The sequence below is a fragment of the Saccopteryx leptura genome, chromosome 1 (assembly GCF_036850995.1).
Source record: "Saccopteryx leptura isolate mSacLep1 chromosome 1, mSacLep1_pri_phased_curated, whole genome shotgun sequence".
In the NCBI taxonomy this organism is placed as follows: Eukaryota; Metazoa; Chordata; class Mammalia; order Chiroptera; family Emballonuridae; genus Saccopteryx; species Saccopteryx leptura.
In genome coordinates, this window is record NC_089503.1 from 63803180 (window position 1) to 63829538 (window position 26359).

A 26359-nucleotide genomic window follows, 5' to 3' on the forward strand; every position below is an offset into this window, starting at 1 on the left:
GAACAAGCTTTAAGGGGAAAATCTCCCTCTCCTTTTCTGCACTAACTGTTTAAAAATCCATATCCATAGGAAGAGACACATACAATAGCGGACAACTTCTATTGTGGCCTTGTTTCATGTAACAATTTCAGTTTTAAAATGAATTTATTTTTAGAGACAGAGGACAGGAGAGAGGAACACTGATTTGTTACCCCACTGTTGATGCATTCACTGGCTGACTCTTGTGTGCCCTGACCCGGAATGGAACGCGCAAGTTTGGCGCATGAGACGGAGATCCAACCAACTGAGCCACCCGGCCAGGTCACAGTTTCATTCTTTAAGAAAGGCAAACTGAGAAAGGTCAAGTAACAAATTGTCAAGGTCACTTTGAATCTGAGCTTCACTTCTGTTATACTGTCATGACTGCCTTTAAGAGTCTCATCCCCAAATTTCTGATTTTTGTTTCTTTTAGGTCTGACCAATACCTGGCCAGTCGCTGCTCTAAGAAATGGTACCGTTCCTCTCTCAGACTTCCTCCAAAGAGCTCTCCAACTCCAGGGACCAGAAGGTCAACAGCAGCAACCTACAAAGGAAAAAACAAAACAAAACGATAAACATTGTATTTTCAGGGGATTCAACCACTGTCAGCCCTCAAGTATGTGAAACTTTTTAAAATTTTGACAACTGGATGATTAACTGCTTACCAGAATCTTATTTATGTTTTCTATACACTTCCCTGTTTCAATATCAAATGTTTACTATTATCTTTAGAATGTATGCTACACAAATTCCAGGTGGATAGTTTCCTCTCCTCTCCTGTACTCTTCTATGCAGTATACTTAACAAAAATGTGTTTTCTTCACAAATGTGATAAAAATATTAACTGTAAAAATGTGGAAAATACTAAAAACCACCTATTGCCACACAGAAGCAATTACATTTGGTGGCAATTATTTTCTATTTCCTATCTATTATTTTGTAACTTTTGACAAATATTTTTCCTTTTAGGTTTTTCCCCCCATGTAAATGTAAAGAGCATTATAGAGATAAGATTAAACATAAAATTTACTATTCTAAGATCTTAGTAATATTATAGAATACATATTTTTTCTATGTCAGTTAAAGTTGTGGTTTTCAACCTTTTTACACTTTGGGACCGGTGAAAACAGGAGAATTACTTCGGGGACCACTAAGGCAGAAATCACTCTGAGCAGAAGTGAATTTGACTAAAATCATCAGATCTATAATCTTCATACATCAGGGTTCTTAACTCTTTTGCAGACAGACCAGCATGAAATTTCTGGCAGACTGGTCCTTGGACAGGTGATTGAAAAACACTGAGTTAAAATATTTGGCATACTTAATGTTTTAAAAGCTGCAATTTATTGTTTAGGAGTATCATAGTTTTTATTTAACTGCTTTCCTTTTGTGAACATTTAGGGGTATGTGTATGTTTGTTTTATCTTATAAATAACAATAAAGATTTTTCTTTAATTTATGGTATTTTGTTGAGACATATAAAATGTGTTCCATTAGTCAAAGAAGTACAAATTAAAACAATAAGAAAACAACATAATGGCCCTGGCTGGTTGGCTCAGTGGTAGAGTATTGGCCCAGAGTGTAGAAGTCCCAGGTTCAATTCACGGTCAGAGCACAAAGAAGAAGCGACCATCTGCTTCTCCCTCTTCACCCCCCCCTTCTCCTCCTGCAGCCATGGCTCAATTGATTTGAGCACATTGGCCCTTGGTGCTGAGGATGGCTCTGTGGAGCTTCTGCCTTAGGTGTTAAAAATAGCTCGTTGCGAGCATGGCCCCAGCCAGGTATTGCCAGGTGGATCCTAGTTGGGATATATGCAGGAGTCTGTCTATCATCCCTCCTCTCACTTAAATTAAAAAAAAAGAAAAAAAGAAAACAATATAAACAATGTGTTTCGAGAATGCAAAAACCAATACTGTCATACATTTTCTACATTCAATCTCTGGTCAGCAATTTGGCAAAAGATCATCAAAAGCCTTAAAAATGCAATATGCTTTGACTCAGCAATAGCTGTTCTAGGAACTAATCCTAATAAAATATTCAGAGATGCAAAAATAAGATTAATATGCAGGATGTTTATTGTGGCATTACTTATAATGACAAGAAATTAAAGTGTACATTAATAGGAGATTCTTAAGTTTTAGACATGAACAGGAAAAAGAATGACATCTATATCACAAGATGTTAATTTGTGTTGTCACTGTGACATCTTTTCTCTTATTCAAATTTCTTTTTTTAAAAATATTTATTTTTTTCCCTTTCCTGAGAGACAGGAACATCAAGCTGCTCCTGTATATGATGTGCCCTGACCAGGGAGGAACTCAAACCAGCAACCTCCACAGTCCAGGACAATGCTCCAACCCCCCAAGCTATTAGCCAGGGCTTAATTTTTACTGATTTTTTTTTTTTTTTAGAGACAGAGAGAAGAAGGGAGAGACAGGAAGGGAGAGAGAGGGGAAGGGGGAAAGAAGCATTTGTTGTTCCACTCAGTCATGCATTCTTTGGTTGCTTCCCGTGTGTGCCCTGATTGAGTACTGAACCCACAACCTTCTTGTTTTGGGATGACGCTCTTAACCTACTGAGCTAACAGGCGGGGCCTTATTTGTATTTCTTTATTTTCTATAATAAAGATGTTATACTTTTGAAATAAAAAAAACACTCTTAACAGGAAAAATGGTAACTTGGTATTTACTTTTTATTTAATTTCTGGTAATATTTCATTTTGGGGGGTGGCGAGAGGAGGGGAGATAGTGAGGAGGGGAAATAGTGCATGCACTGCAGGATCCACTTGGCAACTCCATCTGGGACTGATGCTTAAGTACTAAGTTATTTTCAGCCTGCTTGGGGCTGATGTGCTCCAACAGAGCTATCCTCAGCACCTGGGGCCACATTCAAACCAATGGAGCCACTGGCTGCAGGAGTAGAAAAGGGAGAGCAGAGGGAGAGGAAGGGGTGGAGAAGCAGAGAGTCGCTTCTCCTGTGTGCCCTGACAGGGAATCAAACCTGAGCTGTCTATAGCCGGGCCAACGCTCTATCCATTGAGCCACCAGCCAGGGCTAATACTTCATTTTTAAGACTTTATTTTCTATTTCCTATCTATTATTTTGTAACTTGACAATTATTTTTGGGGGGGCAGTTAGACATTTTTAAGACCAAGAATATGAAGGCAGAAAACTAAGAAAGATTTAGTCCAACAAATGAAAAATTAGGAATCTGTAAAACACATTTTAATCAGAGGTGGATTAAGGTCGGTTAAGGCGGATTTTGGACCCTTGTCATTAGAAAAAAAGTGTAAAGTTGGGGAATTGTGGGGCCCTTCAGAAGTTGGAGCCCAGGGTATGCACCTGGTGCGCCTGCCATTAAATCTGCCTGATTTTATTTTAAATGCCACATTAGGCGTTTGGCTCCCGCTCTCACAGCCACTGCAGTACACTGAGCTCCATAGAGACAGTGCCGGGGCAAGTGCGAGCTGGACGGGCACTGGGCAACTCTGCGCTCGCTGAGGAAAAGGAACCAAACATGGGCAAAGGAGAGTCTAAGAAGCTGAGAGGCAAAATGTCATCATATGCTTTCTTTGTGCAAGCTTGCAGGAGGAGCACAAGAAGAAGCACCCAGATGTTTCAGTCAACTTCTCAGAGTTTTCTAAGAAGTGCTCAGAGAGGTGGAAGAACATGTCTGCTAAAGAGAAAGGAAAATTTGAAGACATGGCAAAGGTTGACAAGGCCTGTTATGAAAGAGAAATGAAAACTTATATCCCCCCTAAAGGGGAAACAAAAAAGAAGTTCAAGGATCCCAATGCACTCAAAAGGCCTCCTTCGGCCTTTTTCTTGTTTTGTTCTGAGTATCGCCCAGAAGTCAAAGGAGAGCACCCTGGCCTGTCCATTGGTGATGCTGCAAAGAAGCCGGGAGAGATGTGGAATAACACTGCTGCAGACGACAAGCAGCCTTATGAGAAGGCTGCTAAGCTGAAGGAGAAATATGAAAAGGATATCGCTGCATACCGAGCTAAAGGAAAGCCTAATGCGGCCAAAAAGGGAGTTGTCGGCCCTGGCTGGTTGGCTCAGTGGTAGAGCATCGGCCTGGCGTGCAGAAGTCCCGGGTTTGATTCCCGGCCAGGGCACACAGGAGAAGCGTCCATCTGCTTCTCCACCCCTCCCCCTCTCCTTCTTCTCTGTCTCTCTCTTCCCCTCCCGCAGCCAAGGCTCCATTGGAGCAAAGTTGGCCCGGGCGCTGAGGATGGCTCTGTGGCCTCTGCCTCAGGCACTAGAATGGCTCTGGTTGCAACAGAGCAACACCCCAGATGGGCAGAGCGTCGCCCCCCTGGTGGGCATGTCGGGTGGATCTCGGTCGGGCACATGCAGGAGTCTGTCTGACTGCCTCCCCGTTTTCAACTTCAGAAAAATACAAAAAAAAAAAAAAAAAGAAAAGAAAAAGGGGGAGTTGTCAAGGCTGAAAAAAGAAAAAGAAGGAAGAGGAGAGGAAGACAAGGAAGATGAAGAGGATGAGGAAGAGGAGGAAGATTAAGAAGAAGATGATGATGATGAATAAGTTGGTTCTAGCACAGTTTTTTTTCTTGTCTATAAAGTATTTAACCCCCTTGTACACAACTCACTCCTTTTAAAGAAAAAAATTGAAATGTAAGGCTGTGTAAGACTTGTTTTTAAACTGTACAGTGTCTTTTTTTGTATAGTTAACACACTACCGAATGTGTCTTTAGATAGCCCTGTCCTGGTGGTATTTTCAATAGCCACTAACCCTGCCTGATACAGTATGGGGGTTGTAAATTGGCATGGAAATTTAAAGCAGGTTCTTCTTGGTGCACAGCACAAATTAGTTATATATGGTGATGGTAGCATTTTCATTTTCATTGTCTCTGATGCAGCTTATAGGAAATAACTGTTGTTCTGTTAACCGAATACCACTCTATAATTGCAAAAAAATAAAGTTGCAGCTGTTCTGTTGACATTCTGAATGCTTCTAAGTAAATACAATTAGAATAAAAAGCCACATTATACTATATACTCTTTTCTTAATCTTTGTCTCATTTTACTATTAAGTGAACCCCTTGTTTTGGTTTCAGAACTTTTGCTTGACATATACTTCATAAATAGTTGAGATTAAAGAATATTATAATTCAAGAAAGTGCTCCAAATCTATATTACTCATCCTCATTACTATCATTAAAAGAGAAAATATTTGTCATGATATTCATTATTCAGCTGAATTAGAGATAGAGGGAACAGAAATTTACTAATGGTTCCTAGTTTTACTAAATCTCCTACCACTCAAAGTTGGTGAGGAAAAGTGTACAACAGGTCATTGTCGTGCTACCAGGACTTGCTGACCACATCTTAGTAATTCTATGAACTTAGGAGGCCTACAATGAACAGGCAGGTACTTAAAAATATGGATTTGCTGATTCAGGATGATAGCAGTCATAAAGCAAACAGCTCTGGATAGCGGACAAGAGAAGCTTACTAATGTGATGAGGATACTCTCCTGGGCTATACAATGAATAGAACTGGACTCTAGTCGGACCCTCCAGCTACCCTTTCTAGTCTCATTCGAAGGGGAAGGTTCAAGGGAGTTTTTATGGCTACAGGACTGGCTTCTTTATTTCCTAATATCTTGCATTTAGACATGGCAAAAATATGCTAGGAATTGAGACACATGATGAAATATTTGTTCTTAATTTCAATCCAGAGTTTTAAATTTAGAATTACAGGCAATCAGGGTTGGAGAACACACAGACAACCAAGTGGCTCTCTGGCCTTCGCTTGAAAATATTTAAAGACTGGGAACCACTGCTTCTGAAATATAGCATTCCATCCTTGTATAGCTCTGAATATGAAGAAAGAATAGGTATGTCTAAAATCTATAATTTATTTCCAAGGTTTCAAAGCTGGGGTGATTCCAACTCACAGAGAATTGCAGTAATTGATTCCGATACTGCAAGTACACACAGAGCTTTAAAAAGGAAGAGCTACAAAGGTCCACTCCTCAAAAAAAGATGCTGGAGAATCAGCTTTCATGGAAGAACAGGAAGTAAGTAGTCCAGCTGAGGCTGGTGGCCAGTAATGATGGAATGAGGCCATCTTCAGCTGTTCTGCTTTCTCTATTAGTTCATAAGCATCAAACAAGAAATCCATTTCTTGCTTGGTTTTGCTTCTAATACAACTAAAACAAGCAAAAAATAAAAATAAATAAATAAATAGACCCTCTTGGGATCTTAGCACTTTTTCAGGTCTAAATTATGTTACCTTTGGCACATTTTAATGCTATTTTTACAGAAATGTAAACAACTCATATTTACTTTTGATTACAAACCTTCTTTATTTTACTATTTGAGTTCACTGGAGAATTCAGTATGAAACCATATTGGTTTTCGACCTTTCTGTCTAGCTTTTGTTCATCTGGAATATTAGCAACTGCACAGTAACAGATGCAGAACTGGAAGCTTCCGAACTTTTGGAGTCACCTTCACAACCTTCCACCATAGTATGGTATTTACATTTATTTCCCCTGGATTTCCTTCAACTCTGTCTTCCTAACAACCAAGCCATCTAACTGGTTAACTATTTCCACATTGGCTATTATGAAATTAATATGGTAGCTGCTATATTAGTCAGGATAGCTTAGGTTATGCTGTATTAATAAATGACCCCAGAAGCTTACAATAAGTCTTCTTAATCTTAGCATTAGTGACATTTTTGGCCAGATAATTCTTTGTTGTGAGGTCCTATTCTGTGTTAGCAGCACACCCGGCTTCTACCCATCAGATGTCAGGTGCACTTCCCTACTTGTGACAACCAAAACTGTCTTCCAGGTGGGGGTAAGAGGTGGTGGGACAAAGAACCCCTAACTGGGAACCACTGCTTTACAACAATAAATTGGCTTTTCAAAACTTATGCTACATGTCCTGAGTAAAAAGTCGATTTCTGGGGTATTGTTGACTTTGAGTGAGATGGAAAAAACAAAGAGCATAGATGACTATGTACTAAAAACATTTGTCTAGAAGTAAAGTATGTAGGTCATGTTTGCTCAAAAGTCTTTGGTCAATGCAAGTCACATGTGAGTTGCTAAGCTCATGTCAATGGGTCAGAGTGGTAAACTTCCCTGAGGGAGGAGCAAGCAGCAACTAACTATTCATGTATCACAGTGATTTTCAACAGGAGTACTGCAAGAGGTACACTGGTGTGCCCCAAGAATTTTTAAAAGATGCAATACCTGACTTTAGTCAGGGGAACTGACCTCTTTTCTCTTAGACTGTAAAATTAAAAAATGACAACAGCTAACACAACAGCTGTCTGGTGTGAATGAATCAAAAGTGTACCTATTAAAATTTTATTTATTTATTTATTTTGGAGGAGGAGAGAGACAGAGACAGAGAGACAGAGAGAGGGAAACATCAATTTGTTGTCCCACTTATCTATGTATTCATTGGTTGACTCTTGTTTGTGCCCTGAACGGAAATTGAACCTACGACCTTGTTATGTTGGGATGACACTCTAATCAACTGAGCTACCTGGTCAGGGCCTATACCTATTTTTTTTTTTAGATTGGCAAAAAATATATTTTATAGTTGAATAAAATATAAATATATTAAAAAACATTAATAAAATAAAATATATATTATATAGTTGAATAAAAACTTTAGAAGACATCTAGATAAAGTTCCATATCACTACTAATTCTATAATATGAAGAAATAATAGAGTGCATCAGCCTCAGGCACTGAGGACAGCTCAGTTGATTTGAGCACTGGCTCCAAGATGGGGTTGCCAGGTGGATCATATGTGGAAATCTGTCTTACTATCTCCCCTGCTCTCACTTAAATAAAAAAAAAGAATACACACATCATCTATGTCCTTTGTCTAAATGATTTGAAAATTCATATTCTCAGGCAGCTGAATTTTTTGTTTTCTTGACCTACAGAGTAAATCAAGTTGCTTCCTCTATTGAGATGTTTCTTTTGAATGAGACATTACTTTCCAATGCCTCATAAATATTCCATAAACAAAGGGTACCATCTTTTTATTTTTTTTATGAAGGGCAGATTTATCTCTCTATGAAGCAAGGCCCACAAAGGCTTCATTCTCTTTTCTTCCCCAACATAACCTTTTTCTACTTTAGGTATAGTTTCCCTTCAACCACGTCAGATTCTTATACTTCCTGCTTTTCTTTTATATTATCTCCCAACCTATCTAGAGATTCTGTACACTTTCTGAGAAGCTAGGATATAGTAAAGTATTCCTCAACTAGAAAGATATCTATACTCAGTATACATAGACCTGTACTTTCTTTTGATATAAGAATTATTCTTATTCATATATCATTATTCTATAATATCTAGAGATTATTAAAACAATCCCCTCATTTTCCATTCCAGTAGGATTCTCTTATCTTGTCTCCCCCTGGTAACTACTGGGCTAATTGCTATAGAAACTACTTGTTTCTCCAGGGTTCTAGTGAAGGTAAAAGAAACATCCAGATAAAAAAACTATGACAAAATGTAAATGTAGAGGGATTCACACAAGTTTGTTAAAAAGAATGCGAAAAACTTGGTCGGGTGTTCGCCAAGTGATGGGTAGTGAGGGGTTAGAATGCAAATGGGGAAATGAGCATGTTGTCTATAACGTTAGCTGTGATTACAACGTGCCTTTCTGTGTGGCAGGCTGTGGGTTACGGGAGTCTGAGGCTGAGGAAAAAGACTGAGCCATCCTGCCCTGGATTAGGGAAAGTGAGAATTCACTGGTTGTACACTGGTTGAACCCTTCTGTAACTAAAATCCCCATTGTGTTCCTATGGACCAAGAGTCCTTATGACTTTGATTAAAATTTAATTTTAAATCCTAGCTCTAGAAATCATCTGTGTCTCCCTCTTCCCCCTCCCTCTCTCACTCTCTTTCTCCCCACCCCTCAGAGACCTGGCCTCCCCTCCCTGCCCCAAGGTAATCAGCAACCTCTGGGGCAGCAGAAGACAGTAGCCTGAACCTGATTAATGGTCATATATATGGTCTGGACCTTGGGCAGGCTCCAGATAACATTTTTTTAGTGAGAGAAAGAAACATCAATTTATTGTTTCACCCATTTATGCATTCACTGGTTGTTTTTTGTACGTGCCCTGACTGGCAATCAAACCTGCAACCCTGGTGTATGGGACAATGTTCCAACCAGCTGAGGTACCTGGCTCCAGATAACATCTTAACCTCAGTGTTTCAGTTCCTAAACCCTAAGGTGGAACAATCCCTGGTTACTTTCCCATGAGACAGGACAGAGGGACACCAGAACTGTCCTCAAGACTGGAAGAAGTGATTCATTACCCTCACCTTACCTCTGACCAATCATCTCCCAGCACGGCTCCATATTCCTAACCCACTGTGTCTTGTGATTTTGCCTTATATAATCCGTAACCTATGTGCCATCAGGAAGTTCGGGCTTTTGAGCACTAACTTCCCATTCTTCTGGATAGTGCCATTCACAATCATAGGCAATATGTCTTCACTGCAATTCTTGGTGTCTAGTGTTTGGCTCTGCCAGTGCTGGTGGACAACCCTTTCTGTTCTGTAACAGAAGGACTTTAGTTCTGCTGTCTGTTCACTCTCTTACACAAATCACAATGAAGGCTAAAAATAATTTTACTACACTCTCTGTTCATTTCCCTAATCTTAAACAAAACTTATTTCACTTTGGGCCCATCTTCTAGGCCCGAATGCTGCCCAGCACACCCTCCTCCACTGTGTATGAGTTCTGATTTTGCTCTTGTCACACAGCTGCAGTGACATGCTGTCTAGAAATAGTCTGTGTTGGTATTCAAGCTGAACAAGCCCTGCTCTCTATTTATGACACTCCCTTTTGACTCTCTTATTCCAATCAATGTACTGAAAATAAAACTTAGATCTTGAATTAAAAAACAAGTGGACTAGATAAGAACAAGGCATTCAATACATTACCTTTTTCCACACTAAGTTCAAAGAGGTGGTGGTGGTGGTGGGGTTTTAATGCCCCTTACTCTGATAACTCTGTTCCTACCTTAGTATTTTTGCATACTGATGAAAAACAAATTGAACACCTCCTTATTCTTACAGACTGCTACCAACAATGGAGCAATATTACATACTGTTAGCAAAAGAAGAAAAATGTTCCACAAACCAAAGGAAACATGTTTGTGGTTTCAGCCTCCATGAGCTTCTTCTCTAACTGCTGACACAGACTGTATTTTGCCTCCAAACGCAATAAGGCACAGCCGAGAAAGAGCAGCTTCCACATGTGACTGTGTGAAGATGCAGGTGGGCTGCAGGTAGCAGTGACTGCACGCGGAAAGTGGCCAGGAAAACGGCTAGCCTGGGAGCACTTAGAGGGACTGAAGTACACACTTCCAACTCTGACATCGTGTCCCAGGGCAGTCATTAGTCCTAGATAAGGGAAAACTGGCAGTTCCCTTCATCATCATTTCTGTTGATTTGAGGTTCAAGCTATTTTGATGCATGTTGATTAATCAGCTCCAGGCCAGAGAGATTTATAAGATACTTCCCCACTCCCCAGGTGCATATTTTTCCAAGTTCACTTTACAATATGCTCTTGATTGAATGCTCACTAATGCTTAAATCTTCATGATCTGCTAAGTAGTACTAATACAATTTAAAAATGGGAACGTTGGACAAAGACAAGTGTCATGACAGCTGGGGTGGGGGCAGAGCGAGGAGGATATAGGGGATAAATAAATGGTGATGAATAAAGACTTGACCTGGGGGGGCGGTGAACACACAAGACATGTACAGGGGTGTAGAATGGGGCAGCTGGAACCTGCATTATTTTGTTAACTAGAGTCACCCCAGTAAGTTAAATTAAAAAATGAGAACTTTATCTGGTGATGTTGGCATCTCATCCAAACTGCCAGGCAGTCACATTTTCCTAATCACACACGGCTGGAATGAGTGGCTATTCTTCCCTGTGAAGCCATTTCCCTAAATATTTGCGGCCTGCTTTTGGGGACTTACCCAGGGACCCAGACTCAGGGGCATATGGCACTTAGTATGTTTGCTTGGATTCATTTTATTTAGACACATGATTTGTTCCCTTCAAATTAGCAAATACATTTGGTAATTTACAAGTTGTTTTTATATATCCAAATGAGGAAAAACTTAGGCTACCTAAAATGAGAGAATCTTATAGCTGGTTAGTACTTTGGAGGTAATCTAATCCCATTCTGCAGTTTTATGGAGAGAGAAACTGAGGCTCTGAGATTGGACAGACTTGCCTAAGGTCATACATACAGCTAACTAGCAAGAGAGCTGCATTTCAAACCCAGCACTATTAACTTCTTAGCAGTATACTTTTCATTATAACACAGTTCATACCTTCTTGTGTGTGTGTGTGTGTGTGTGTGTGTGTGTGTGTGTGTGTGTGTTTTGGAGAGGTGGGGAGAGAAAGAAAAAAGAAACTATAAAAAGATACCACTTTACTATTTATTACCTTTGGCCAAATGTTCCCAGTGGAGGTTAAACATTTCCCTACCCTTCTCTTTTCATTCCCTAGAGAAGGCAACTGAGAAACACACCTGCTGTAACTTTAAGACTGCATCATATCCACTGCAGAAACTCTTGCAACCCTACCCACAACGTGTTATTATAGCCCTACAAAAGAAACACAGAATTTAGTTATCTGGCCCAAAGCCTGTTCATTCACTACTAAAAAGAAAAGTAAAGTTGGGGTGGAAGTAGGCACTTATACAAGTGGGTTGAAAAGAAATCAAGAGGGCTAATGAATCAATGTTATAATCTATGTTTACTGTATATAGTTTAAATAAATAATGTTTTAATAATTTTGCTTTGAGAAGCTATATGCTATAGTACAACATAAATTATAAAGTATATTAAGTCCCATTATGACGCCTTCAGGTTTTAAGCTGTGAGACATCACTAGAGAGACCTGTCACAATGAAAGCTCCTGGTACTTCTAAGGTAGGAAATGCTGTGACTGCAGTTTATCAGAGAATTGGCTCTTAAGGAATTTTATGTAAGAGCACATTATAATGTGGCAACACACACACAAATATTTTAACATTATTGTGCTTTGTGACAGTAAAGATTTTATCAAAATTTAGGAGGAAAGGAGAGAGGGCTTCATATTTATTGACGACCTCCCAACCCAAACACGTGCTCTGTAGTTTTCATCTTCCATTTAATTTAATCCTCACAACCCCAGAAAATATTATCATCTTGTTCCTATAGATTGTGAACTAAGACTCAAGGAAATTAGGTGGTTTATCTAAGGTCACAGAGTTTATAAGACATAGAGACCTGGGACTTGAACTCACTAATGTCTAATTCTAAAACCATAGGGCTTTCCTTTATACCAGGTTGCTATCAATCAAAAAATTTAGACTAAAAGCTGCTTTTGGCTTCCTAGAAATTTCCTTAGCAAACCAACTCATCCACTCACTACTTGTCCACTGTGTGTCTAAAACTGTATTGGGTTTGATTCACCCACCCATCCAATTACCTATGTATCACCAAACAGATATGAGGTGCCTGCTATGTTCCAGGGTAGGCACTAGGGATACAATGAGTGAAAAGATATCCTCAAGTCCTTTGGCAGAGAGGAAAGAGTCAGTAATTCAACTGTCATATGTAAAATTAAAACTGTGTTAAGGATCATGATGGAGTAAGAGCTAGTAGTTCTGGGTCTGAAATTTAGTATGTTACCACTGTAGTATGTAATGGGGGTGTCTGACTCAGAAGGGTCAAGGAAGGTTTCTCTGGGGAAACAATGACTGTGTAGAGATCTGGAGAATAAATAAAATTACTTAGGTGAAGAAGACTGTTGTAGATTGAGGGAACATCCCATGGAAAGATGCCGTAGTGAGAAAGCACTGCGTGTGTGAGGAACAGGAGAGGGTGGTGTGAAGGTAGCAGAGAGAGCCAAGGGGAGCACCTGGACATCGGGCAAGCGAGGCGGGAGCAGCCAGACAGCGCTGGCTTGCCGGCCAGGTAAAGGATTTTGACTTTCATATTAAGAGCACTGTGAGGTCACTGAATGGTTTTAAAGAAGGGAGATAACATGATCAGAGTTACATTTTCTAAAAGCTGATGCTGAAATGGGGAGAACTGACCCAGAGAAGGAAAGGATAGCTATAGGAAGACCAGTCAGGAGGCTACTGAAGTAGTTCAGGCAAGAGATGATGCTGTTTTAATCTAAAAAGGTAAAAGTGGAAATGAAGTGGATGGGTTTGAGATAAACTTGGAATTATACAAATATCAGAACTTAGAAATAACTTGAATACAGAAAGCAAGCAAGAGAAATATTTCAGATGACTCAGTTACTTAGCTTGTAGAATTACCATTATTTCCTCATGTATAAGATGCTCCCATGTATAGGACGCACCTTGATTTTGGGGCCCGAAATTTGAAAAAAAAGTATTACATAAAGTTATTGAACTCAAGTTTTTGTTCATCATGAAATTCATAGAACTCCTTATCACTGTCAAAACTCCCACATCCATTAGCTTGTCCTCATCTGTGTCTGATGATGAATCACTGCCTTCAACAATGAGCACAAAAACAAGTGTGAAAAAGCAGGAAATGCAAGTGAAAAAAATCTACAACCACTGTATAAAATGAACCCAGTTTTTAGACCCCAGATTTTTTTAAAAAAAGGTGCGTCTTATCCATGGGGAAATGCGGTCGATGAACAGAGAACACTGGACGGGGGGAGGACGAGCAGTCCTGGGGCAGTTTTGGATGTTAAGTGTGGGATGCTTCTGGCAATGGCAATGTGATTCCAGAGCTCAGAGGGAGAAATTTGTGAGTTATCTGAAAAGAAATAGTAAATTGTGGATCCACTGAAATCACCTGTGGACAGAAAAGACCCAGGATGGAGCCTTGAAGAATTCCAGCATCTAATGGATTAGTAGAAAAAGAACCTGTACACTCACTGAGAAAGAATAACCAAACGAGAAAAAAGGAAAGCTGGGAAAATGTGATGTCACAGAAGTTAAGGCAAGAGAAAGTTTTTTTTAAAAATACTTTATTCATTTTTTAGAAAGGAGAGGGAGAGAGAGAGAGAAAGAGAGATAGAGAGAGAGAGATAGGGGAGGAGCAGGAAGTATCAACTCCCATGCCTACACTGGGCAAGTCCAGGGTTTTGAACCAGCGACCTCAGTGTTCCAGGTCGATGCTCTATCCACTGCGCCACCACAGGTCAGGCAAGAGAAAGTTTTAAGAATAAGAAAGTCAAGAATAGTGCTGAATAATAAATGCTGAGAGATGAAATAAGATAGACTTTTAAAAGTCTGTTAAGAGCCTTGGCTGGGTAGCTCAGTTGGTTAGAGTGTCATCCTGATATGCCAAGGTTGCAGGTTTGATCCCCAGTTAGGGCACATAAAATAATCAAATAAAGAATGCATAAATAAGTGGAACAATAAATTGATGTTTCTCTCTAAAATCAATCAATCAATAAAATAAATAAATAAATAAATAAATGAACAGACCCTGGCTGGTTTGCTCAGTGGATAGAGCATCGTCTTGGCGTATGAATGTCCTGGGTTCGATTCCTGGTCAAGGCACACAGGAGAAGTGACCATCGACTTCTCTCCCCCTCCCTCTTCCCCTTCTCTCCTTCTTCTTCTCTCATGGCCAGTGGCTCAAATGGTTCGAGCATCAGCCTCAGATGCTAAAGATAGTTTGGTTGATCTGAGCATTGGCCCTAGACACAGTTGTTGGGTGGATCCTGGTAGGGGCGCATGCAAGAGTCTGCCCCTCCTCTCACTTAAAAACAAATAAATAAATAAATACTTGTTGGATATAGTAACATAATTATTACTGAGTGTAGAAAGTGCCACTTCAGTGGCATGACAGGGGTGGGAGGAGGGGAGTCACATTACAAGGATGGTGTAATGAGCTGTAGATGTCATGCTGGTTATCAAAAACTGTCATCCTGAAGAAGAATTTCATTTGAGACAGCAAAATTTATATAGAGGCTACAAAAAACAAACATAATGCTACCACTTTTACTAATTCTTTACATGCTATAGAAATCCAGAAAAGGAAGGCCCAAGGTGACTGAGTAACTCAGGAAAGTCTTTACAGAGAAAGGGAGCCTGAAGTGGGTTATTTAAGAACAAAACCAAATCAATGAAAAGTGCTCAACTGAGGGGAATTATATGAGAAGAGTGCATGGAGTCTGTGTATGGGGGGTGGAGGGGAAGTGGGAGTGGGATGGGGGTGGGGTGATAAAAAAGCCAAGAGATTCACAGTCCTCTGTTTTGTGGTGTAGGTTTAATGTCTAATAGTCTATGCCCTAGTCCAACGGTTCTCAACCTGCGGTTCTCAAGCAGGGGTCGCGACCCACAGGTTGAGAACCGCTGCCCTAATCTCTCTTATTTTTTGCTGCCAACCTATTGGCCAATTCATTTCTCAAAATCAATTATACCAGGGGATTGATAGGGAAAAGAAAAACTAAGAATCACAAATTAATTGTGTGGCTCATTGGATGTGAAGACTGTTGCTTGAAAGGCAGGGACAAGTAGAGTCAATGGCTAAACTATAACTTGGTATTTGCAGTGCTAAGGCAATGAGACAGGGAGTGAGAGAACATAGACTTCAGAGTGGAGGCCCTCAGGACTGACTACTCACTATCACTTACTACCTCAAAGCCTTGGGAAGCATTATGTCTCCCCTGCACCCCAGTTTTTCATCTCTAAAATGAAAGAAAGAACAAGCTTCTTGGCAAGGCTGTTCCGGAACTTGTGGTTATGCTGGCCTCACAGGGTCTATTGACTGGTAGCTATTGTTGTTTTCATAATATGGTAAGAGTAAACAGGAAATACATTCTAAGAGATAACCTAAAATGGGGACATTTTGTTTACTAGTAGGCCCTCACCTACATTTTTCAACTTGTATTTAACTAAAGACAAATGAAAAGTGGCAAATAGTACAGTTTAGTTTTTGGGCCTTTTCTGAGATAAACATAATATATTTGTATGATAGACTTTTATCGTTAATGGTATTAAGTATAAAACTATTCAATAAATATTTAAAGAGTCAAATATATATATTCTTATTTCACATAGTGCTACTGTGTAAAGGAGGAAAGAGACAAAAAAAAAAAAAGTAAACCAGAACAATAAAAAAGCAATAAAGGGTGAAAAAAGAACAGAGGGTAAGAAAGGCTAAAGAGGAACAGCAAGAGAAGAGATAGAAGAGAATGGACAGGAGACTCTGCCCGGACATCTGCAGTCCTGAGCCCGCCCCTCACTGTTTCTGTTGCGAGCCCCACCAGCGAGGTGGCCCTCCTCTGCCACTGCAGCCCTTTCTTGTCCAGCACCCCCCTGCCCCCCCCCCCCCCCAGTCTCCTATCTGGTACTCTGTAGTACTCTGCCACTGCTACCCTCTCGGTTATTTAAAAAACAAAACAATTTGCATCTGCTAAACAAAGGACATGTTTGCCATAGAAGTGAGAAAATATGTTTATAGAAAATTGAGACCACCTATGGGAACACTTTTAGAGATGCCTTTGAAAAACTTTTATCATTTGGAGAGATGTAGAGTGATGGATTTGATTTAAGAAAATATATTAAAGGATAATTTAAAATTAAGTCAAGGGAAAAACCTGGACTCTGAGATAACTAACCCTGCTTTATTTAGTGTCTTTCCTTACTGTGTGCTGAGGCCCGTCTTCATTATCCCTCATGTAGAAAGGCTTGAGTGCTAACGGATAATTAATGACAAAGACTGGTATGTTGCCACAGTACTTCACCAGGTACTTTTCATGTTCAGTCTGTAAATCAGCACCCCACTGCAACGAGAAAAAAAAAATCACCAAAGGGGAAGACGGAGCTGAAATGCAGAATGCAGGCTCTCCCTGAGGATCAGTGATGTGTGGATCTGTCTGCTGAGGTTATACAGATAACTGAACTAGAGAGAGATATGTGTTAGCAAGAACATCCAAAGGCCTGGAAAGAAGAAAGCTCCTGCCAGTAGATAAACACTGTGCTCTTTGCCTGTCTCAGGGAGCAGCAGTTCGCAGAGGAATGGCATCTGCAGGAAAACAAAGTACACTTTCCAAAGAGTATAAAAACTGACCTCAGAATCATTGCTTTTATTAATATTGCCTAGAGCTTTGTCTACAGTTACTGTTCCTAAGTCTCAGGAAATTAAATGACGAAAGATAATATTTCTAATATTGAGTCTGTCTTCGGATAGATGGCTGTTCTCAGTGAATTTTTTTTAATAAAAGAGTCAACTGATATATCAGATGCTCTTTGATCAATATTTAATAATGCCACTCACTTATTTATTCAGCAAATACTAATGTGCCTGTTAAATCTCAGGAACCATGCTAGGTATTGGATACTTGACTTCATGAAGTTTCCAGAACAGGAAACATTACATACAAAATTATACTAAGTAATTAGTTGATTGCAAGTAAAATAAGCACAGGGTACTATTATAAGAGAATCTGACATTGTTGGGGTTGGGACTGGTATAAGGAATAGTTTAAAGAGAAAGGCATTACATTCTTCATATTATCTTAATACTCCCACTTGTCCGGCAATATCTTAATTACAGGAAAGAATTACTGGCATAGGAATGAGACTTGCCTCTAACACGTGCATGCTCACTGATGAATCATGTGGCCTCTTCAGACCTATATCCTCGCCAATAAAATAAAGGAGTTCTTAAAAAAAAAAGAGGCCCAAAACAATTCAGTGTTTTCTAAAGTGGATAAAAAATTAGAAGACTCTATAAAGTTCAACAGAAAAAGAAACCTGTTTAATGTTTACTTGATCATTTAATGTCTTTTGTTTGTCACCTGTTAACATCATTCAGGATATACTCTGGGGAACACTGAACTAGTTGCTTCTACTCTAATAGTCTATGATTATCATTCTTTTTAAAAATCATCTTCTTAAACTTGGGAAACTTCTTTATAATCCTTTGAGTCACTGCTATTCCAAATCATATAATTTGACTTCAAAATTATTTTTCAGTCTAAATATTTCAACAAGGTTGAGCAAACATTAAAAAAAAGCCAATGCAAATAAATAAATAAATAAATAAAAGCCAATGCACAGATGAGCAAATCCTGCACACTGTTAATAATAGTATGCTAAATAATGATGAGGAAAACATATTTACACACATACATACACAAACACCCTACCTCTGGGGTGAAGGTGAAGTTCTGGGATGCATGCTGTAAGATTTCCACGGCCTCAGTATAAGAGATACTGGAGAAAAATGGTAAAAGCAGAGGAAGGTCAATGCAATGGGCTGTTATTAATCTAGTTCACTTGAAAACTAAAGAAGGCCTATTTCCATACATTCTTTGAGATAATAAATGCATATCACATGATTACTAAGTAATAAGAAAATAAGGTTGATCTGATCCTATGAGAGTCCTATCAGCATGAAGAGCAGTAGCCATTCAGTAACCCCAGTCCTGATCTACTTGCAATGTTCATAGAGGAGCTAGTCACACAAGTCAAGATTTCTCTAAAGTTTAAACTCATGCTATGCCAATGCCATAGTATAAGGTGCAAAATACAGAGGCTGGAAGAGCAAAAATATTTCTGTAAAGCCATTGTTCATTCATTTACTATTCACCCAAAAAACATATGTTGAACACTACTATTGATATGTGCTAGCCATTATTCTAGGCACTGAAGATACAGTAAATAAAACTAAAGTTCCTGCCTTTATGGTGCTAGTATTCGTGTGTGTGTGTGTGTGTGTGTGTGTGTGTGTGTGTGTGTGTGTGTAATGGGGTGGGAAGTGGGGAGAAAGATAAATAAATAAACAGAAATAATATGATGCCAGGGGGTTATTGATGCTATGAAGAAAAATGAAGCAAGGTAAGAAGACAGAGGATGACTGAGGGTGCTATTTCAGAAAAGATGGTCAAGAAAGGCCTCAGAGTTGGCAACATCTGAACAGAAAACTGCATGAAGAAAATGAGCCATATAAAATTTTATACTATTACAAATGATTCTAATACTTATTTTGCAAATAAAAAATGAAACCGTTGGATCAAAGGGTATCTGCATTTGCAGTTTTATATTTTGAAAGATATTGCCAAAGATACTGTACCCTTTTTACAGGATACCAATTTTTGTCCAACAATAACATGAAAATGTCAGTTTCCCCAGGTCTTCTGCAACAATACTTTGGATGATTAAAAACGAAATTCTACAAAGTTTCTTTTTTTTAAAAAATTTATAATTTTATTTAGACAATTTTAATGGGGTGACATTGATCAGCTAGAGTACATAGATTTAGAGAAAACATATTCACATCATTTTGACATTTGATTATGTTGTACACCCATCACCCAAAGTCAAATTGTCCTCCGTCACCTTTTATTTGGTTTTCTTTATGCCCCACCCCTCCTCTACCCCTTCCTTTTCCTCCCTCCCCCTCCCCCTGGTAACCACTGCACTCTTTTCTATGTCCATGAGTCTCAATTTTGTGTCCCACCAAAGTATGGAATCATACAGTTCTTAGTTTATTCCAATTTACCTATTTCATTCAGTATAATGTTATCAAGGTCCATCCATGTTGTTGTCAGTGATCTGATGTCATCATTTCTTATGGTTGAGTAGTATTCCATAGTATATATGTACCACATCTTCTTTATCTAATCTTCTATTGAAGGACTTTTTGGTTGTTTCCATGTCTTGGCCACTGTGAACAATGCTACAATGAACATGGGGCTGCATGTGTCTTTACATACCAATGTTTTTGAGTTGTGGGGGTATATTCCCAGTAGAGGGATTGCTGGGTCATATGGTAGTTCTATTCTTAATTTTTTGAGGAACCACTATACTTTCTTCCATAATGGTTGTACTACTTTACATTCCCACCAACAGTGTATGAGGGTTCCTTTTTCTCCACGGCCTCTCCAACACTTGTTATTAACTGTCTTATTGATACAAGCTAATCTAACAGGTGTGAGGTGGTATCTCATTGTAATTTTGATTTGCATTCTCTAATAGCTAATGAAGATGAGCATCTTTTCATATATCTATTGGCCATTTGTATTTCTTCTTAAAAGAAGTGTCTGTTCATGTCTTCCCATTTTTTTATTGGATTGTTTGTTTGTTGTTGAGTTTTGTGAGTTCTTGTATATTTTGTATATTAGACCATTATCTGAGCTGTTGTTTGAAAATATCACCTCCCATTTAGTTGGCTATTTGTTTTGTTGTCAGTTTCTTTTGCTTTGCAAAAGCTTCTTAGTCTGATGTGGTCCCATTCATTTATCTTTGCCTTCACTTCCCTTGCCTTTGGAGTCAAATTCATAAAGTGCTCTTTATGGCCAAGGTCCATGAGTTTAGTTTTCTTCTATATAATTTATTGTTTTAGATCTTATATTTAGGTCTTTGATCCATTTTGAATTAATTTTAGTACAAGGGGACAAGCTGTAGTCGAGTTTCATTCTTTTGCACGTGGCCCTCCAGTTTTCCCAGCACCATTTATTAAAGAGGCTTTCTTTTCTCCACTGTGTTTTTGGCTTCTTTATCAAAGATGATTTGACCATATATATAATATGTGGATTTATTTCTGGGCTCTCTATTCTGTTCCATTGGTCTGAGTGTCTATTTTTCTGCCAATACCATGCTGTTTTGATTATTGTGGCTCTGTAGTATAATTTGAAGTCAGGTATTGTAATGCTCATAGCTTCGTTTTTTCCCCCTCAGGATTACTTTGGCTATTCGGGGTTTTTTATAGTTCCATATAAACCTGATGATTTTTTGCTCCATTTCTTTAAAAAAATGACATTGGAATTTTGATGGTAATTGCAGTAAATCTGTATATTGCTTTGAGTAATATGGTCATTTTAACTATATTTATTCTTCCTATCCAAGAACAAGAAATATTTTTCCATTTCATTGTGTCTTTTTCAATTTCCTTAAACAATGCTTTATAGTTTTCATTATATAGGTCCTTTACATTCTTTGTTATGTTTATTCCTAGGTATTTTATTTTTTTTGTTGCAACCGTAAAAGAGATTATTTTTTTGAGTTCATTTTCTAAAGTTTAATTGTTGGCATATTAAAAAGCAACAGACTTCTGTATATTAATTTTGTATCCTGCAACCTTACTGTATTGGTTTATTGTTTCTAATAGTCTTTCTGTGGAGTCTTTGGGGTTTTCTATGTACAGGATCGTATCATCTGCAAAAAGTGAAACCTATACTTTTTCTTTTCCAATATGAATACCTTTTATTTCTTTCTCTTGTCTGATTGCTCTGGCTAGAACTATTAGCACTATGTTGAATGAGAGTGGAGAGAGTGGGCAGCTTTGTCTTGTTACTGATTTTAGAGGAAAAGTTTTCAGTCTTTTGCCATTTAATATGTTAGCTGATGGTTTGTCATAAATGGCCTTTATTATGTTGAGATATTTTCCTTCTATACCAATTTTGTTGAGTGTTTTAAACATAAAATGTTGTACTTTATTGAATGCCTTTTCTGCCTCTATCAATAGGATCACATGGTTTTTGTTTTGTTGATATGGTGTATTATGTTAATTGTTTTACGTATGTTGAACTATCCTTGTGATTCAGGAATGAATCCCAATTGATCATGGTGAATTTTTTTTAAATGTGTTGTTGTATTCTATTTGCTAGTATTTTGTTTAGAATTTTTGCATTTGTATTCATTAGAGATACTGGTCTGTAGTTTTCTTTTTTTGTGTTGTCCTTGCCAGGTTTTGGTATGAGGGTTATGTTGGCCTCATAAAATATGTTTGGAAGTTTTGTCTCTTCTTCAATTTTTTGGAAGACTTTGAGTAGACTAGGAACCAAATCTTTGAATGTTGATAGAATTCACTAGTATAGCCATCTGGCCCTAGACTTTTACTTTTTGGGAGGTTTTTGATAGTTATTTCTATTTCCTCCCTGCTTATGGATCTGTTTAGGCTATCTACTTCTTCATGACTCAGTCTAGGAAGACTGTATTGTTCTAGGAATTTATCCATTTCTTCTAGATTGTTAAATTTCATGGCATATAGTTTATCATAGTATTCTGTGATAATTCTTTGTATATCTATGATATCTGTGGTAATTCTCCTCTTTCATTTTGGATTTTGTTTATATGAGTCTTTTCTCTTTTTTCCCTAGTGAGTCTTGCCAACGGTTTGTCAATTTTGCTGATCTTTTCAAAGAACCAGTTCCTTGTTTCATTGATTTTTTCTATAGTTTTTCTGTTCTCTATTTATTTATGCTCTGATTTTTATTATATCCTTTCTTCTGCTGGTTTTTGGTTGCCTTTGTTCTTCTCTTTCTAGTTCGTTAAGATGTGATGTTAAGTTGTTCACTTGGGCTCTCTCGTTTGTTCATATAAGTGATATGAACTTCCCTCTTATTACTGCTTTTGCTGCATCCTAGAGATTCTGATGTCCTTGTCATTTTTGTTTGTATATATCTTTTGATCTCTGCTTTTATTTCTTCTTTGACCCACTCATTTTTTAGAAGTATGTTGTTTAATTTCCACATATCTGTGGGTTTGTTTACTTATTTTTTGCAGTTGAATTCTAGTTTCAAAGCTTTATGGTCAGAGAATATGCTTGGTATAATTTCAATATTTCTGAATTTGTTGATGTTAGTTTTGTGACCCAATATATGGTCAGTTCTTGAGAATGTTCCGTGTACACTGAAGAAAAATGTATACTCTGATGTTTTGGGATAAAATGTCCTGTAGATGCCTATCATATCCAGTTGTTCTAGTGTTTTGTTTAAGGTAATTATTTCTTTATTGATTTTCTGTTTGGAAGAATGATCTAGAGCTGTCAATGGTGTATTGAGGTCTCCAAGTATGATTGTATTTTTGTCAGTTTTTATGTTTAGATCAGTTAGTAGATGTCTTATATACTTTGGTGCTCCCTGATTTGGTGCATATATTTGAAGACGTGTTATGTCTTCTTGATTCAATATCCCCTCTATCATTATGAAATGACCATTTTTGTCTCTGATTACCTTTTCTTTCCTGTAGTCAGCGTTGTCAGATATGAGTATAGCTACACCTGCTTTTCCTTGGATATTATTTGCTTGGAGAATCGTTTTCCAACCTTTCACTTTGAATCTGTTTTTGTTCTTGTAGCTTAGATGGTGAGTTTTATCCATTTACATTTAATGTAATTATTGACACTTGAAGGTTTCCTATTGCCATTTTATATATTGCTTTCTGATAGCTCTGTTTCTTGTTTGGTTCTTCTCTTTTGTTTTTCTGTCATTTGTTTGGTTGTATTCCATACTTCTTTCCTCCATTTCTTCTTTTTTAAGCCATGTGTTTCTGTAGTGTTTTTTTCAGGGGTGGTTACCATTAGGTAATTAAAAGAATATATATCATATTCATTGTAGTACATTATCTCATGAGTGCTTCTGCACTCCATCCTTTGCTACTGCTAATCTTTGTCCTCTCCCCTTTTTTGTTTTTGTTATCACAGATTATTCGGGCTTTTATTGTGATCTTGTTGAAGCTTCTACTTGTGATTTTGTTTTGTTTTGTTCTTTGTATCTGGTCAGATAACCCCCTTTAGTATTTCCTGAAGTGGGGGTTTTCTGATAGTAAATTCCCTCATCTTCTCTATTTTTATGAATGTTTTTATTTCCCCTTCATATTTCAAGGATAGCTTTGATGGATATACTATTCTTGGCTGGAAGTTCCACTCTTTCAGTACAGTACTTTAAATATTGGGGTCCACTCTTTTCTGGCTTGTAAAGTTTCTGCTGAGAAATCTGATAATAGCTTAATGGGCCTTCTACTATATGTTGTATTCTTCTTTTCCCTGGCTGCCTTGAGGATTTTCTTTGTCATTGGTTTGTGATAATTTCATTACGATGTGCCTGGAGTAGATCTGTTTGAGTTAAGGTAACTCGGTGTTCTGTTTGCTTCTTAGATTTGAGGCTCTAATTCTTTCCACAGGCTTGGGAAATTCTCATTATTTGTTTGAATATGTTCTCCATTCCTTTTTCTCTCTATTCTCCTGATATACCCATTATTCTTATGTTGCTCTTTCTGATGGAGTCAGACAATTCCTGTAGGGCTTTTTCATTTTTTAAAATTTGTGAGTCTCTCTTCTCTTCTCTTTGTAGTATCTCTAGTTGCCTGTCTTCTAATTGCATGTCTTCTATGTCACTAATTCTCTATCTAGCCTGTTCTATTAGCTAAGCTCGTTACCTCATTTTTCAGTTTATGTATTGAGTTTTTCATCTGTATGGTTCCTTTTTATGGTTTCAATTTCCTTGGTGAAGTATTCTTTTTGTTCATTAAATTGTTTTTTGAGTTCTTTAAATAGCCTTTCCGAGCTTTCTTGTATTTCACTGAATATTTTTAGGACTTCAATTTTGAATTCTGTCATTTAACTTCAAGGTTTCCAAGTAATTGAATTTTTTTCTAGAGATTTTTCATCATCTATCTAAGTACATCTCTATCTTTTGTATCCATGATATTTGATTTCTTTTTCCTTAATGGAATTTGAGAGTAGTATTGTTAATAACACTAATAAGAGATAATTAAAATAAAATAAAAATTGAAAAAAATACAGTGAAAAAATGAAAATTTTATAATGATAAGTGGAAGAAAAACAACAGAGAACATGGAGCAGGGACTGAGGAAAATGATAAAAGAGAGAAAAAATGGAGTAAAAAACAAGCAAAATGCCACAAAGAAAAATATGAGTCCAAAATATAATAATTTGATGATAAATGATGATTGAATGAGAGAAAAAGAAAAGAAAAAACGAGAAAGGAAATAAATAGGGAGAAGAGTGAGAGAAAAAAGGAACAAAAACAACAACAACAACAAAAGAAGTAAAGGTTTCTGAAATGAAACTCGCACAAAAAACAAGAATGAAAAATGTAATAACTATGGATAATGAAGTTCAAAAGGAAAAGGATAAAAGAAGATAAAATGACCAAAATTTTAAAAGCAGTTATATAAATATAGTTTTTTTCTGGTTTTGAGAGGTAACTTCTTCCTTTTTTTTTCCGTCAGGTGGCACTGTATTAAAAGTTTTGCCCCTGTGGGGACCTTGGGCAGAGGTCTGCTGGTGTGTCGCTATGGCAATGATACAGGCTGGGCCTCAGTACCGTTGGTAGGTGGTGCTTGTTAGGGCTTTAAGGCTCTGACAATGGGAGTCTCAGTTTTCCAGGTGCCTCTCCCCACATCCCTCCCACCTGAGGTAGCCTCCTGAGGACTTAGCTGTAAGGTTCGCCCTAGCCACTGTCTGCAGAGCAAGAGGCTCTAAGAGCAGCCAGGTCCTTCCTTCAGTACCATTCAAAGCACAGTTCTGGGTAAGGCAGTGGCAACCTGAGCTGCCAGCGAGAGCAGGCAGGGCTGCAGATCAAGCGCCTTTCTATAGGCCCGCAGGCAGGTTGAGCACACCTCAGTGTGCTGCAGGTCTAATCTCCACAGCTTCTCCCTTGTGCACTGCTTGGTAGCCTGCAGTAAGCCATGTGTGTGTCCCACCACTCCAGCAATGCAGAGGCCTACACCTGCCCACTCAGGCACCCAGCGCCTATGATCTCAGTCAGTGCCAGGAATGCACTCAGAAGTCCGCATTGGCCAACGAAGGCGCCCAGCCTCAGCAGTCTCAGGTCAAGGATTTTGGCCCATGTGCATGCCCCACGATGGTGATTGTGGAGGCGGGAATGCACAAAGATGCTGGCAACAGCCCATGCAAGTGCCTACCACTGATAATCTCGAGCTAAGAACTCTGGCCCACGTGTGCGTGCCCATGCTGGTGATGCTAGGTGGAGCTGGGAGTGCACAAAGATGCTGGCACTGGCTCATGTGGATACCCTGCACTGGTAATTTTAGGTGGAGCCCGCTGCCTGTGTGCGTGCCCTGCATCCGTGATCTCAGGCAGAGCTGGTGTATTCTCTCTTCTGCTTGAGCATCCACCCTAAGTCAGCTCCTTCCCTCTGCCTCAGACCCTCCACCTTGCTAAGCTCCAAACAAAAGAGCCCCTCCCTCAGATCAGTGAGTAAAGTGAAATACCCTGTTCTCCATCTTATTTCCTTCAGAGTGGATTATATATTCAGCCACCTTTTCACCCACTCATACCTTTGTCTGTGGTGTGTACATTTCAGGTGCTCCTGAAATTTTTTTCTCTGTGTTTAGTTGTTGAATTTGTTGAAATTTCAAGGGGAGAGATCAGAAGTGTCTCTCACGGTGCCATTTCTCTGACCACAAAGTTTCTAACAACTTTGAGCTGAAAAAATAACTTACCCAACACAAACTTATTCTCTGATGCAAAAATAAATTTCATACTATAACTGATCAGAAAGAGTTGTGTGTTACAGTACAAATAAAGCCCACAAAGTTATGTTTTGGGTGGTAAATT

General features: G+C 38.5%; 1 protein-coding gene and 1 pseudogene across 2 annotated transcripts in view; one reads left to right on the forward strand and one right to left on the reverse strand.

The window, feature by feature from the left end:
* Nucleotides 1-26359, reverse strand: part of NARS2 (asparaginyl-tRNA synthetase 2, mitochondrial) — a 168891-nt gene that overhangs the window by 13482 nt on the left and 129050 nt on the right. For both annotated transcript variants that reach the window (XM_066369540.1, XM_066369531.1), the window contains 3 exons: nt 18180-18246; nt 16674-16811; nt 465-562 (listed from right to left, as the gene is read on the reverse strand). In XM_066369540.1, coding sequence (XP_066225637.1) covers nt 465-562; nt 16674-16811; nt 18180-18246 — 303 coding nt within the window. The remainder of the gene's footprint in view (nt 1-464; nt 563-16673; nt 16812-18179; nt 18247-26359) is intronic.
* Nucleotides 3493-4853, forward strand: LOC136388897 (high mobility group protein B1-like; annotated as a pseudogene).